Here is a 14,677-nt window from a genome sequence, read left to right as displayed (position 1 = left end):
TTAGTTGCAAACTATTTTAACACTCCATTTTAATCGATTAGTTGTTGCAGCCCTAATAAAAAGTCCTGGGGATGAAATAGGGCATATGAAATGAACACAATGGTAAAATCTACAATATAGATAGATAGATAGATAGATAGATAGATAGATAGATAGATAGATAGATAGATAGAATAAGGTACAATTATGTTATCTAACTAAAGGTACGTAATATGTACGCTCGATGGCACCATCACAGTGGTGGCAAAAGGTTTTTTTCAGAGAGTGTTCTTCCACCTATGAGGTGGTGTTATTCTTTTGGGCTATTCCTTCAACAAAATAATATGTATAATAATGTGAGGTTCTCCCTGTGTCCGTGTGGGTTTCCCCCGGGTGCTCCGGTTTCCTCCCACAGTCCAAAAACACACGTTGGTAGGTGGATTGGTGACTCAAAAATGTCCGTAGGTGTGATTGTGTGAGTAAATGTCTGGTAGCTTGATTGACTGTTCAGAAGTGTCCATAAGTGTTGTAAGTGTGTAACGCCCTGTGAATGACTGGCACACCCTCCAGGGTGTGTTTCCGCCTTGTGCCCAATGATTCTGGGTATGTTTCGGACCCACCGCGACCCTGAACTTAATAAGCGGTTACAGACAATGAATGAATGAATGTTTTACCCTGGTCAAGATCTAAAAATCACTGGGTGCCTGAAAGGAACACACTCTGCCTTGGGCGCCAGTCCATCACAGGGCGTTACACACTTACGACACTTATGGACACTTCTGAACAGTCAATCAAACTACCAGCATGCATTTTCAGATGGGTGGAAACCAGGTTCACCTGGCAGAAAACCATGCAAACACAGGGAGAACACCCCAAACCCCTCACTGATAGTGACCCAAATCGAAGTTTCAAGCCGCAACACCAGGATACTGGAGTGACACTTCTATTAAATCAACACTAATAAATAGCCACACACTATATTATTGTAATGACTCAAATACAGCAAGATAACAGTAGGGTCTTAAAGTAGAAGAAGAGCAGAGAAAACAGCTGACCCTGTAACTGTAGTGTAATTGAGGAAACTTAAAGTTGTAGCCCAGGAAATGAGTAAGATGTTAGTAAAATTAATTATGCAGGAAGATTTTCTCCCATTAATTGGCTTTGCTGGAAGGCATTTGTGTTTTGTTTGACAAAACCCAAAATAACTTTATTTTTTTCCCTGCAAGGCAACAAGGCATAATTAGTTCGTTATTTTTTTAGCAGAGTAAAAGAGTTTTGGCAGGTTTTTTAAGGCATGACATGCATACTGAAAGGGACAATGGAGAAGTGTTAAATAGCAGCACTTTGATTACATTTTGTGAGAAGAAATTTAGTAACTTTTTATAGTTTTTTTTTCAAAAGCACAAAAACAGCAATTAGCAAGAGTTTTACTTAACAAGCTCAACTGTAATAAAGATGTTGGGCTTATGAACCATTTTTGTGAGCATATAAAACAGTGTTCTTTAAGTTTGCCAGTAAGCATTAGTGAGATCAAATGGAGGCAAAACAGACTTTGGCAGAAGTCTCCTGCTGCAAAATATTGAAGTTTACTCAATCTAAAATCTAAAGTGTCACAGTAAAGTCAAAAATGTAACTCAGATTTACCAAGATTACCCAAATCCAATAACCCTAGTATACATATTAATAAGAACATACTTTATTCTAATATTATTATCCAAGATATACATGTTTACGCTCTTTAGCTGTATATGGACTGGCTTGAAGTGGCTTCACAAATTGTCGAAATTAATCAATGAATATGCCACATTTGGGGATAAAAATTCCTGCTACCACTGCCCATCTTTCACTTTGGTAGACTATTCTGATTTGTCTGGTCTGACTTACACTCAATGTCCAAGAACATGCTTTTCTGATGTCCTCCGATCCTGCTGAGGGCCTCACAGTCAAAGCGACCCCAGTCTAAAAGCCGGACTCCAGTGATGGTCAGCATAGACTTGCCGTGACGTCCTTGAACCTCCACTCTCCCATCCTGGCTCTGAAAAGACACAAACCAAAACCTGACATTAATAACACTGGACCAAGCCCAGACAAACAGGCCAGTTAGCCAGGTTTCTGGTGGTAATTTGGACAATCTGTTCCACTGGTATGAAAAAGCAACTGATCAGCTTGGACTGGAGGGGAAATGACACATTTAAACATATGCCAATTTAAAAAAAAAATGATATCCTAGCAATATCTACTTAATATGTGTAATGGCTGGATGTTTGTGGCTGGTGGACTATTCACAGTCCAGTTGTGAAACTGATGGTTTTAAAAAAACTCCAGCAGCACTGTTGTCAGATCCACTCTTTCCAGCACCACACACATTAAAATACCACAACCACCATGTCAGTGTAACTGCAGTGCTAAGAATGAGCAACCAGCCAAATAATACCTGCTTTGTGTTAGTCCTCACCATTAAAGAAAATGAGTAAAACGGGGCTAACAAAGTATGCAGAGCAACAAAATAGAACCCAGTTTATAACTGTAGAACTACAAAGGGCTCCTGTATGGTCAGTGGGAGCCAAGAGAATGAAAATACAAACAAGCAGGTGGTTTTCTTGTTATTGCTGATTGATCTGTGTATGTATATTTATGAATCACTGCTATTTTAAATTGAGAAATTATTAGAAAAATATTAATCTACATTGTGTTCATTAAGTCATTTATCTAATGAAAGCCACCATCCAAATCATACCTGCTCTGTGGTGGTCTCGAACAACCAAAATTTTTTTCCCCTAAAATGAATAGCTTTTACGAGGTAACTCATAACTCGAGAATTACTGTTTCATCTTTTAGGATGGAACAGTATGTTTCAATATATAACAGGACTGTAGAATGTTGGTCTGTATTTACTTTCATGCAGTAAGAGTCAGTTACACTGTAAGTAATAGGTAACTGCAATAATAAGTCTATATTGCCCACCTAAGGAGCAGAAATATTTATAGCTTTTCAACATTATGAGGTCTCTATGCCATCCAAACACCTCCAGATACTCTTTTTCATGGCTCAGCCTGAGCCATTTTGGGCAGAGACCCTTTATGATCCTTTATGAGCTAGGGCTGTGTACAAACACCACAACTTTTTCCAACATGCAAACAGACAGAAGAGCTATCAAATGACAAGGAAACATCCACTAAATTTTATAATGTTTTTTTTTTTCTACATCACTATATAGTACAAAATTCAACTGTTCCAGATTCTATTTGTGGGTGCCTTTATGCCCCTCTGGCTGATTCGTGGCTGTTAGGGATGGTTGCGGACAGACTGATGCGGACGCAAACGCTAAGAACACAGACTTTATTTAACAAAACTTAACGAAACAAACACAACACGACTGGGGCATGAAACGAGCAAGAGAAACGAAGAACACGAAGAACCATACTAAGAACACTACGAAGAACAGAGCTAACGAAACAAGGAACAATGAACGACAACAGGAAGTGGGGGAAGAGGACTTAAATAACACAACAAACAAGAAACACCTGAAACGGATAACGAGAGTGACGAACAAGAAGGCGGAACAAAGGTGGGGCGTGAACGACAACAAAACAAAGCCATGTGCTGAGAACAGGAAAACAGACGAGACGAGACGAGGGCGTGACAGTGGCATTGTGCATGGGGATCAAAAGCTCATGAGCTGTTGATCTACTATGCCCATTTCAATTATTACTTTTTTTTTCCTGCTCATATCATGAATCAAAGGAAAATGAATTCTTAGCTATCAATAAATCAAATATGTTCTCAGTTCCACTTTGTAACAGTCTTTTTATGCATTAAATGTATTACTTACAATTAAAGTTTCACTCTACCTTAAACATAACATAAGACGATCAGTTCTCACTGAAGGTGAAACTGATGTAAAAATCGATGTAAAGTTCCTTGCCAAATCAGAACATGGTTCAATATAAATATATGGACTTCGTGTCTGTGCTAATTATCATTCAGCTAGGCTGTGGCTTGGAATATTAGGAGATTAGAGAGGTGCTCTTCCCTCCTGAGTGGAGCTGAGATCGGTGAAGACGCCCACTTTAACGATCCCCGAGCTCCTCTCCCTCTCTCTGACAAATCGATATGTGTCTCCTCTGCTAATGCCACAGCATATGCAGAGCAGACCTGTGACAGCAGGCTTTATTGCTTTCCCCCTGCTTGCGCTTCAGTATTACATTTGACGAAAGCCATTCATTCAGCCTAGAAGTAGACCCCAGGGCCAGGTAATGCAGGTGATGAATCATTATTCTAGTGATATACACACACAGTGAGGAAGCAAAGTAAGACAGCACACTTACATATATATTTTTTCTGGACAGAACATCTATTAAAAGCAACGTCTACAATTATAGGGAACTGCAGTTCTCTCTGGTTTGTTTCAGATGCTTTGTGTCTTTTAAGGTGAAAATGGTATGTTTGGGGAGAAAAACTACTGGTTTTTTTTACGTGGATTGAACTCATCTGAACATTTTTATTGACTGTTTCAACTACCATGTTTACTTTCATGCAGTTAGCAGTCTCCCAAACTTAGAGTGGGTTCCTACCCAAATTATTTTTCAATATTTCACACCTATGGAGCAGGAAGAAAGCAATATCTTCATCTCTTTTCATGATTTTCAATGTTTGGACGTCACCTTGAGCAGCATATCTGACTCAGACACGTTTTTTTTTACTTGTTTACTGACACCAGGGCTTTGTAAACACACCAGACTGTTTTCCAGCATGCAAACACACTGGAGCGTTGCAAATGGTGAGGAAACATCTGAATTTTATAAAAGTGTTTTTTATTCTTTTTATTTATTATTATTACAATTGTGCACTTAGAAATAATATTACCTTGCACTTATAGGCTAAGGAGATCAGATGTAAAATTATCCACCTGCAATGTGAAAAACTTGAGAAAACTAGAATTCAAATACTGATTAAGGGTGTTTTCACACATGAAAGGCCAGACCAAGTTTCTTGTTTTGTTAATCTGTAAATATTTGGTCAGATATATTTTGGTTTCACTGTCAGAAAAACTCACTCAGATGGCATCTTTTGCTGTCACAGTGGTAGTAACCTAAAGGGAACATGTTCATACATTTAATTAAGAAACATAATTGTACCTTATCCTGTTGTAATTGTACATTTTAAAATTCTGTCATCTCCAGAACTCCAGGGTTATGTGCATATCATTGTAATGTTCATTTAATTTTACACATACGTACAATAATAACAGATTACAAATATTCACCCCTCCTTCCAGTGAAGAGAATGCAATGTACCTTTAGGAAACACACCAGGAATTTAAAACCACTGCTGTACCTTTAAATGTATATTTAAACTGTTTGTATCATTGGTGAACAGTAATGTACCTCTACTTTCACTCGTTTCCAAGAATGTACGCCCTGTCATCATCAACTACATGGGCTGCAACTATGCATACTTGACATTGAGTTGCAGAGGGACATACATGTAAATGAACATATATTTCTACTGTTTTCTGCTACTTAACTGTGGCTCAGATCAAGATATGCCTTATTTAAGACACAAATACAGTGCTTACTTTTGCAATGCTTATCTACTTAGAAGCTCCTTTTCGCATTTTCCATTCCAACTTTAAAGGCAATGTTTACAATTCTGGTGAACTGCTGTTCTCTCTGGTTTGGTTCTGTTTGAATTACCACAGAAACTCATTTGTAACTTGTGTTGTTTAGTTTCATTTTTTTAGGATTTTTGTTCTGTTTCCTTTCAAGCAGTTAGCGCTCTCCTGAATTTAGAGTCAGCTCCACATTAAGTAATTTGAAACAATTTTATCTTTGTCATGGTTTTCAACATTTAGAGGTCTCTTCACTATCTATACCACTCCAGATGTCGTTTATATGCAGTGCGCAGAGAGAGAGAGAGAGAGAGCGAGAGAGAGAGCGAGAGAGAGAGCGAGAGAGAGAGAGAGAGAGAGAGAAAGCCTAATATATGGGACTGAGAATTTTTTTATTATTTATTTATTATTTATTTTATTTTTACCCACTTACTGACACTGGGACTTTGTAAACACAGAATTGTGTCCAGGAGGCAAATAGACTGAAGGTCTAACAAATGGTGAGGAAACATCCACAGAATTTGAAAAAGTATATTTTGATAAACATCATGAACATCGCCTAACATGGTTGAACTCTTGGTGCTGTGTCCCAAATCACAACTGCCTGTACTTTGTGTACCCTATTAACAATGATGCAGTATTTTTTTAAATACCCTGTGTACTGTGCTAGTTTGTGGCCAGGGACATAGCAGAATTAATGCAGTTCAAATATTTGTTTAAATTTTAGCTTATATTAATATTTAGTATAGTAACACAACATAGAAACTGGAGAGAGGTTTTATATGTTATTTTTCCCTTATCCCTCATGCTCACTGTTCACTGATGACACAGTTTTAACTTAAGGCAGAATGTTATAATAACAAATGCATGGTTAAATTAAAGATTTTTATGTGTTTTATATGATTGACATGTTTCACAGTCATAAAGTAGTGCACAAATCATCATCCATTACTTCTTCCACTTCCTGTAATTGGTCAGAAAATATGAACCATCCAAAAAAGTGTTTTCACACTGCGCACAAAACAAAAATTCATTCCAGTTTGTCTGGACTGAGACCAGCTCCTTTCGTACTTTGGTCCAGACTGTGGTCTGAGGCCTCTCCCTATCAGATCAACAGTGCATAAGCACTCATCTTTTTGATCCCTCCCTTCCACAAGTGTTTCTGTCAGTATTTCCAATTCGAGAAGACAACCTGTTTAGGTGTGAAAGGCGGGTCAGCCATCAGAAGAACATTTGCAAATGAAGTAAAGAAGCTGGACTGGCCAGCCCTAAACTCAGATCTCAAAATTGCTGAATGTATTTTGGGATGACTTGGTTGTGGGAAGCAGAAAATAAAAATGATTTCTAAGAATTCTAAACAAGTGCAAAGATAAACTAGGCAAGCCCATTAGCCATCAAGCCATTATCACAGAGGTTTTTCTGGCATTTCAAAAACAGGAAAGCCCAAAATACATACACATATCATTGGAAGGTCTGGAGAAGTTTTGGTGCTTTATATCAATGTCTTTGTTTAAAAATCCAGAGATTTTGTCCATTTTCATGTAAAGTTAAACAAAAATGCGTTTTAGCATTAGGTGTGTCAGTAAGCGCATTTGGCTCTAGTCTGGTCTGGCAACAATAATCCTGCTGGTATGAAAAATTTAAAGCAAATCTGATGAAAAGACTGGAACCACCCAAAAAAATAGTGGACCCACTATATATAAAATGACATGTATTAGGTGTACAAATACATTTTAAAGCATTTTCAAAAAAGATGTTTTAAAATGGCAAGGGCAAAGTATTTGTTACAATCTTTATTGGATTGTGAAACAGGTTCTTGTTGTCATTTTATACACACACAAACCTCTATGTGCTACTATGTGTAAATGCAAGTTACATGACCCATACTCACAAGCATAACGATGCACTGTGAAATTCTCTTGCCAGTTGAATGGCTCTAATAAAAGCAGATAATAAAATCAGCTGCCAAAAAGCACATCCTCTATCTTGTAATGCCACCGTGCTTACTTTTTTTTTACAACTTCAAAACATAAAATTTACAGGTCCAGCACTATCTTGCAAAGTGAGAAGCAGAGTGATGCAGATTGCTGGCAATCAACGCTTTCTTTCTCTCATTCAAATTGCTGACTGGATCAATAAATGAGGTAACGAATGGACATATTGCTAGATGGAGTGGAGAGACAAATGACAGAAGGATAGATGGATGGATGGATCAGTAAATAGGCAAAAGGATGGCAGGACAAATGGACAAACTGGTTGATGGATAGAAGGACAGATGGATATGCCATTGACCAATGAAATAGTATGTGAAATAAAGTGAAATAAATAGTCCAGTTACAATCTGCCCATGTGGTGAGCAGCTGTAGCTGATCTTGGGATTGTCCCTCTATCACTCTCTCTCTCTCTCTCTCTCTAAACCTCTCTCCAACACTCCCGTCACCCCCACCCCCAACATCTCTCTTTAGCCTTAAGCCTCTGGTCTGTTTTATATTCTGCAGAGTTCTCAGTCTAGGGACAGAACTGCTAAAGAGAGTAGAGAGGCAGTCCAGTCTGGCTCTTCCAACTTAGAGCAGCATCACAGACTCTGTCCTTGCATTACATTTGATGGATGGCCTCTCTGGAACGGATCAAACGCGTGCCAAATTTAGGTCAGATCCAAGCCAATGTGCCTTACTCTGAGACCATGAGCTTCTCTATGTATGTCATCTGAAACTCTTTACTCACCTGAGCAGAATACTAATTCACAGCAAAATAGAACAATTTTCCTTAACTGCATTATTTTACTTCAAACAGTATTTATTAAGTGTAGTATTCTACACTTTAAAAAGAACTACTTGTGTCTGCACTGGTGTAGTTTTACAATAACAAACTGTAGTCCATCGGTTGCTCTGCATACATTGCTAGCCACCTTTCACCCAGGACCCACCCACCCCACAATGTGGTAGTGGTGTGTTAGTGTGTGTTGTGCGGGTACGAGTGGATCAGACACAGCAGGGGGAGTTTTTAGAGGAGGAACTACTGTCTCTGCCTTTATGTCTATAAGGTGGACCAACCAGGTAGGTGTGTCTACTAGAGTGAACAGTGAGTGGACACAATGTTTAAAAACTCCAACAGCACTGCAGTGTCTGATCCACTCTTGCCAACCAAACACACAGTATCACACCATCACTACATCAGTTTCACTGCAATGCTGAGAATTACTGACCACCCAAATCATACCTGCTATGTGGTGGTCCTGGAGAACAGGGCGAAACGGTACAAAAAATATATGCAGAGCAATAGATGGACTTTTGCAGGAATTTTTGCAGGAATACTTTAATTCCATTTTTTATAGCACCTTTTAAAAAGACAGCAAATGTGAGCCAAAGTATTTCACAATAAAAAAAAAAGAACAATTAAAGGAATTTTGAAATCAAGTATATGGTTATTAAAAATGTGGATACAGAATAATTGAATGGCAAAAATGTAAGCATAGGAAAATTTTAAAAACCAAATTCCAGTTGTGTAAAATGGTACAAAATTGTAAAAATTTGGCAAGAGTAAAAACACAGACACAACAAAAAGCAAAGCAATCAATGTATATTATCACTAAGAGGAATGGATATTCTAGATACCTCATTTTGGGTATGTTTTATAGCTTCCATGAGAATTTTTGAAACATGTTAAAATGTTAAAAATATATCGTCACTGTCTTTCTAGCACATTAGAAAACACAGTCTCACGTGATTAAACTCATAGTTCCTGACAACTTTTGAATAGTAATTTTAGAACTATGGTTTACCACCATTTACAGAACAATTGTTTCTACTGCAGAGGCTTTATTTTAGATGCTGAAATATTGCTCTGAGGATTGGGCAGTATCTATGTTATTCAACTTTGTGTGCAAGTGCCACTAAATTCATTCATTAGAAATAAACTACTGGACATATGAAGACACAGTGCCTCAGAATCTCAACTACGGCTGTCAACCTTCAGCTGAAATAGGCAATACTTTGATCATCATCTATAACTCACAGGTTCCTAAGGGCCTAGGGTGGCCTTGCCATTGGCACTGAGAGATATGGAGCATGATGTGGCATTTGGGAAGGGCCTATCAGATTGTTACCAGAGCACAACAGCTTCAAGGCTTTCCTACTTGACAACATTGGGACTGGTACAGCTAACCCATCAAGCTAGGCGAATGCTGGTGTGCTTCTGATTGAAAATTTGAGAAGGGATAGACTGCTAAGCTTTCCTCTCTGGTGACGTTGTCACAAAACCTGTACATTTTTATGGTGGAGTACCAAAATCGGTTAGAATTTTTCGCTTGAAGGACTGCATTTGCTTCCCAGTAAATTATGCTACTGGGTTTTTTTTTCCTAAGGCTTGTCACTGAAATTGCATTTGCCTAAGGGAAACAAGCCCCAGATTTTTCATTCATCAGGTGATTGGTCAAAGTAAGTGGCTAGTCAAGATCTCCATTAATTTTCTGCCTACTCTAGGCCCTTTTTAATGTAAGAGAAACCTGTCACTAATTTTAGTTCCCTAAAATTATTAAAAGCATGTTTTTTTTTGTTCCAAAGATACTGAGGCAGGTGGGGTGAGGTGCATATTGTCTTGATTAAGAGTGCTTTTCTGGAAAGCTCTTCGAAGCGCTGTCAAGGTGCCTCTTGTTTGATTAAACCTTAGTGTTAGGATCCAGGTTTGAATTCCAGCTGTAGCACATTATACTCATATCTGGATTTCCTTAACAGTGGTTCTTGACCTCATTGTGGAGAGAAGACAGCTGTCACTAGGCATTCAACTCTTTGTAATTGGATTGTACAATCAAGCAATTTGTCACTGTTGGAAAAAAGCCATTGATACCTGTAATTTTTTTTTCTAGTCATTTGTTTGATTTATTATAATGCGGTTAAATAATTTGTAAAATTTATGATGTTTTAACCATGATGTTAAATGTTAAATTAAATATTTTAACACCCTATATGATAAGCTAAAGGAGTTGGTCTTTCTCTTGCAAATGTCACCATTTGGGAGATATAGAATTTTTTTTTGATTGATGCATGCATATCTTACCTTTCGACAGTTACTAGATATACAGATATTATTTACATCCCATATGTTAACATTTTACATAGTTACCAACTGCATAGCACCCTCCAGTTTATAGGTCAAACGTTTCACTACTTTTAGGGTTGAAACTAAGGCTGTGAGTAGTTTATAAACCCATGGATATAACCCAATGGGAACACTGATACTAAGGAGGATTCATTCATTGTCTGTAACTGCTTATCCACTTCAGGGTCACGGAGGGTCCAGAGTCTACCCGGAATCACTGGGCACAAGGAGGGAACACACCCTGGAGGGGGCGCCAGTCCTTCACAGGGCAACACACACACACACAAACACATTCACTCACAGCTACGGACACTTTTTGAGTCCCCAATCCACCTACCCATGTGTGTTTTTCGACCGTTTTGGAGCCCCTTGAGGAAATCCATGCAGACACGGGGAGAACACACCAAACTCCTCACAAACAGTCACCCAGAGCGGGGCTCAAACCCACAACCTCCAAGTCCCTGGAGCTGCGCCACTGTGCCGCCCTAAGGAGGATTCCAGCCTCAAAATATTTTATTCCAGGCTAAAAAGCATTATCAGTTTGATTGAATACATGGTTTTATAATGATTTTATATACTTTTTTATTAGGTGCACAAATAAATTTTAGTGTATGCTTGTATAAAGTATAACTGTAATTTGTAGTTCAAATATCCTTGTAATTTTATTGTAACTGTTGTGTAGTATTAAGTATGACAATTGCCATTTTATTCAACAAAATATAACCTAAAAATTAAGTAACATGAGAGTGGCAATGAGAAGAATTTATATAGCTATTTATTATTCATTTGCTATGAGTTGCATTAAGGAAATGAGCTCCAAAGGCAAGTGCATCCATTTCGTCTTATTGTATCCAAGACTGTGTGTGAATTTTGATCTAGATGATTTCAAAATGGTGATTTTGATGTTAGCGATCATGACAGTGACACTACCCGTTGTGCCACCGTGGCGCCCATATAGCATATTAGTTCTTTTTATTTATTTAATATAAAAAACATTTGTCAGTCACCATAAACATATGGTGACATAAGAGCAGGAGAATGTTTGAATTCTTAATTACAATTACACACAAAGGGCGGCACGGTGGCGCAGCAGGTAGTGTCGCAGTCACACAGCTCCAGGGGCCTGGAGGTTGTGGGTTCGATTCCCACTCCGGGTGACTGTCTGTGAGGAGTTGGTGTGTTCTCCCCGTGTCCTCGTGGGTTTCCTCCGGGTGCTCCGGTTTCCTCCCACAGTCCAAAAACACACGTTGCAGGTGGATTGGCGACTCGAAAGTGTCCCTAGGTGTGAATGTGTGTGTGTCTGTGTTGCCCTGTGAAGGACTGGCGTCCCCTCCAGGGTGTATTCCCGCCTTGCGCCCGATGATTCCAGGTAGGCTCTGGACCCCCCGCGACCCTAAATTGGATAAGCGGTTACAGATAATGGATGGATGGATGGAATTACACACAAAACATTTGTACACCATCATGTAGCTTGCAAATATCTCATATAATCACTTGTGGTATAATCCCTGCGACATTCAGCAATCCAAAATTAATATAACTTTTATAATCAAATGCTGAGGTTTGGGCTATTAAGAACTGTTTCTCTACCTTATCCCCATGTGAGAATGTTTGTCCATCACTGGCTCTCCTCCAGGAGATCTCAGGCACAGGCTCCCCCTCAGCAGTGCAGGAGATCATCGCAGCACTGCCCTCCACTGCGGTTACATTCCTCAGGTGAGTGATGTGGGGCTGGACTGCGGGGTGGGGGATAGAAAGAGTGCTTGAGTTTCATGAGTTTTGAAGCTATTTTACAATAGTTAATAATAACTAACTAACTAACTAAATAACTAATAATAATAGTTAATAATCAAGCTTGGGGGGGGGGGGTATGTAAAACAATGCATTTAAATTTACTAGTATTGAAATTTACCCATTGAAGTTTCCCAGTTAAATATCCAAAGTATATGTGGAACCACATGAAGTTTCGTAAAATTAAAAAGCTCTCCATGCCAAGAGTCCCCATGACAGCATAAATGGCCTCTGTCTCATCAGGTAGGATGGCCTTCCATACCCCCTATCTCTTAACATGACTTTAATGAAAGCAGATGTCTGTCAGCTAATGTAACAAAATGTCAGTTAACGTTATTCTCCTACACAATGATCAATCACTGAATTAGGAACACCTACCTTGTTTCTACACATTTCATCAGCTGCACTGACTATACAAGAGCACTTTGTAGTTCTACAATTACAGACTGTAGTCCACCCATTTCTCTGTAAACTTTCTTATATATTTTTTGCACTGTTCTTCAATGGTCAGGACCACCACAGAGCAGGTATGATTAGGGTGCTGGATCATTCTCAGAGCTGCAGTGACACTGATGTAGTGGTGGTGTGTTAGTGCTCACTGCATCACTGCTGTGTCTGATCCATTTGTAGCAGCACATCACCACTACCATGTCAGTGTCATACCTGTCCTGGTATAGATTAATAGATAAACAACAGTTTGTATTTGGAGAACTACAAAGTGCTATATTACGGTCAATGGAGCTGATAAAATAATGTGTGGATACAAGGTAGGTGTTTCTAATCTAGTGATCGTTCAGTGTAATTCTATAGTCTGAGAAGACGCAACAGTTTTTTTTTTTTTTTAAACTATTGATAGCATCATGTGAGAAGACATGAGTTTGCCGTGCATTTGTCTGACATACTTTAGGTTCTGTAATCTCTCTCAGTAATATCCCAGTTTACACCAAATGGCTTGATCTGTCTCCAAAGTGGAGCAGCTTAGAGACTTGATGGAAAAGACTCCAGTTGAACACAATCAGCCCGTCCCACACTATTTCTCTCACATCTCTCGCTCTCTCATCCTCTCAGCGTGAGCCATCACTCTTCTCCCGCCTTTAAAAAAAAAAAAATGTGCCACAGCGATTCCCTTTTTTACTTCCTCCTTGATTGCCAGAGAATTGCTTGTACTGACTTGTTCACTTTCTTATACTCCATGATCAGCGCATTCAGCAGCCAGGAGCTAGCTAAGGAGACACGTAGCTTATATTAGTGACGTCTTATTTTATGACAAACACCCCAATAAACACTGCTGCGTGGGTGCGGTGGTTTGTGTATGTGCCCCGAGCTTGTCTTTCTCAGATAAGCTCCTCTAACCCCCCTCCAAGGCTTAGTGAGCTTTTCCCCCCAAACACCATGCTTGTCAAGGGCAAACAACCCAATGCAAGGCTCCATGAATAATGCCCCTTTTTCTGTGGAAAAAGTGGCACTGAATAAATGGCACGGAATAAATCCACACCGAACTGAATTCAGCCTAAAGAAGAGCAGTTGACAGTATGGATATTTGAAAACTGTCTGGAGATTAAGAAGTTATTTGTAGCAAGACACACTCAAAGTCTCCCCCCCAAAAAAACACCCATGCAGAAATAAACAGAAACATTTAAGAGGTCAGCTTCTAATTCCCCATGCTGATGTGTTAAATGTTCTGGGTTGAGTCACAGTATAATTGCAATGTAAAGCCACTTAATCAACATTTTACTGAATACCACTAGTTTAATTTTATTAGTGCTCTTTCAGTGAGAACTGGATCATATAGTAGGGCCTAACCAATATAACCATTGTCTGACTGATGTCTGATAAATATCAACAAATGTATTCATCAAGATAAAAGCCAAATAAATTGCCATAGCAAAAAAAAAAAAAAAAGAGAGAGAGACCTGCATTGCAAAACAAGCAAATGCAAATGTTAATTAACACTGGGCGCAAGGCGGGAACAGAACACACCCTCGAGGGGGCACCAGTCCTTCACAGGGCAACACACATTCACTCACACCTATGGACACTTTTTGAGTCTCCAATCCACCTACCAATGTGTGTTTTTGGACCGTGGGAGAAAACCGGAGCACCCGGAGGAAACCCACGCGGACACAGGGAGAACACACTACACTCCCCCGGAGTGGGTCTTGAACCCACAACCTTCAGGTCCCTGGAGCTGTGTGACTG

General features: G+C 39.2%; 1 protein-coding gene across 5 annotated transcripts in view; it reads right to left on the bottom strand.

The window, feature by feature from the left end:
• The window catches only part of LOC136686356 (neural cell adhesion molecule 2-like), a 463,525-nt gene that overhangs the window by 71,906 nt on the left and 376,942 nt on the right, over positions 1-14,677 (bottom strand). For all 5 annotated transcript variants that reach the window (XM_066660073.1, XM_066660071.1, XM_066660072.1 and 2 more), the window contains exons 8-9: positions 12,278-12,423; positions 1,864-2,014 (exon numbers count right to left, since the gene is read on the bottom strand). In XM_066660073.1, the coding sequence (XP_066516170.1) occupies positions 1,864-2,014; positions 12,278-12,423 (297 nt within the window). The remainder of the gene's footprint in view (positions 1-1,863; positions 2,015-12,277; positions 12,424-14,677) is intronic.

Source organism: Hoplias malabaricus, chromosome 2, assembly GCF_029633855.1.
Source record: "Hoplias malabaricus isolate fHopMal1 chromosome 2, fHopMal1.hap1, whole genome shotgun sequence".
Taxonomy (NCBI): Eukaryota; Metazoa; Chordata; class Actinopteri; order Characiformes; family Erythrinidae; genus Hoplias; species Hoplias malabaricus.
The sequence above is the reverse complement of the archived record's forward strand: the minus strand, read 5'-3'. Positions and strand labels throughout refer to the sequence as shown.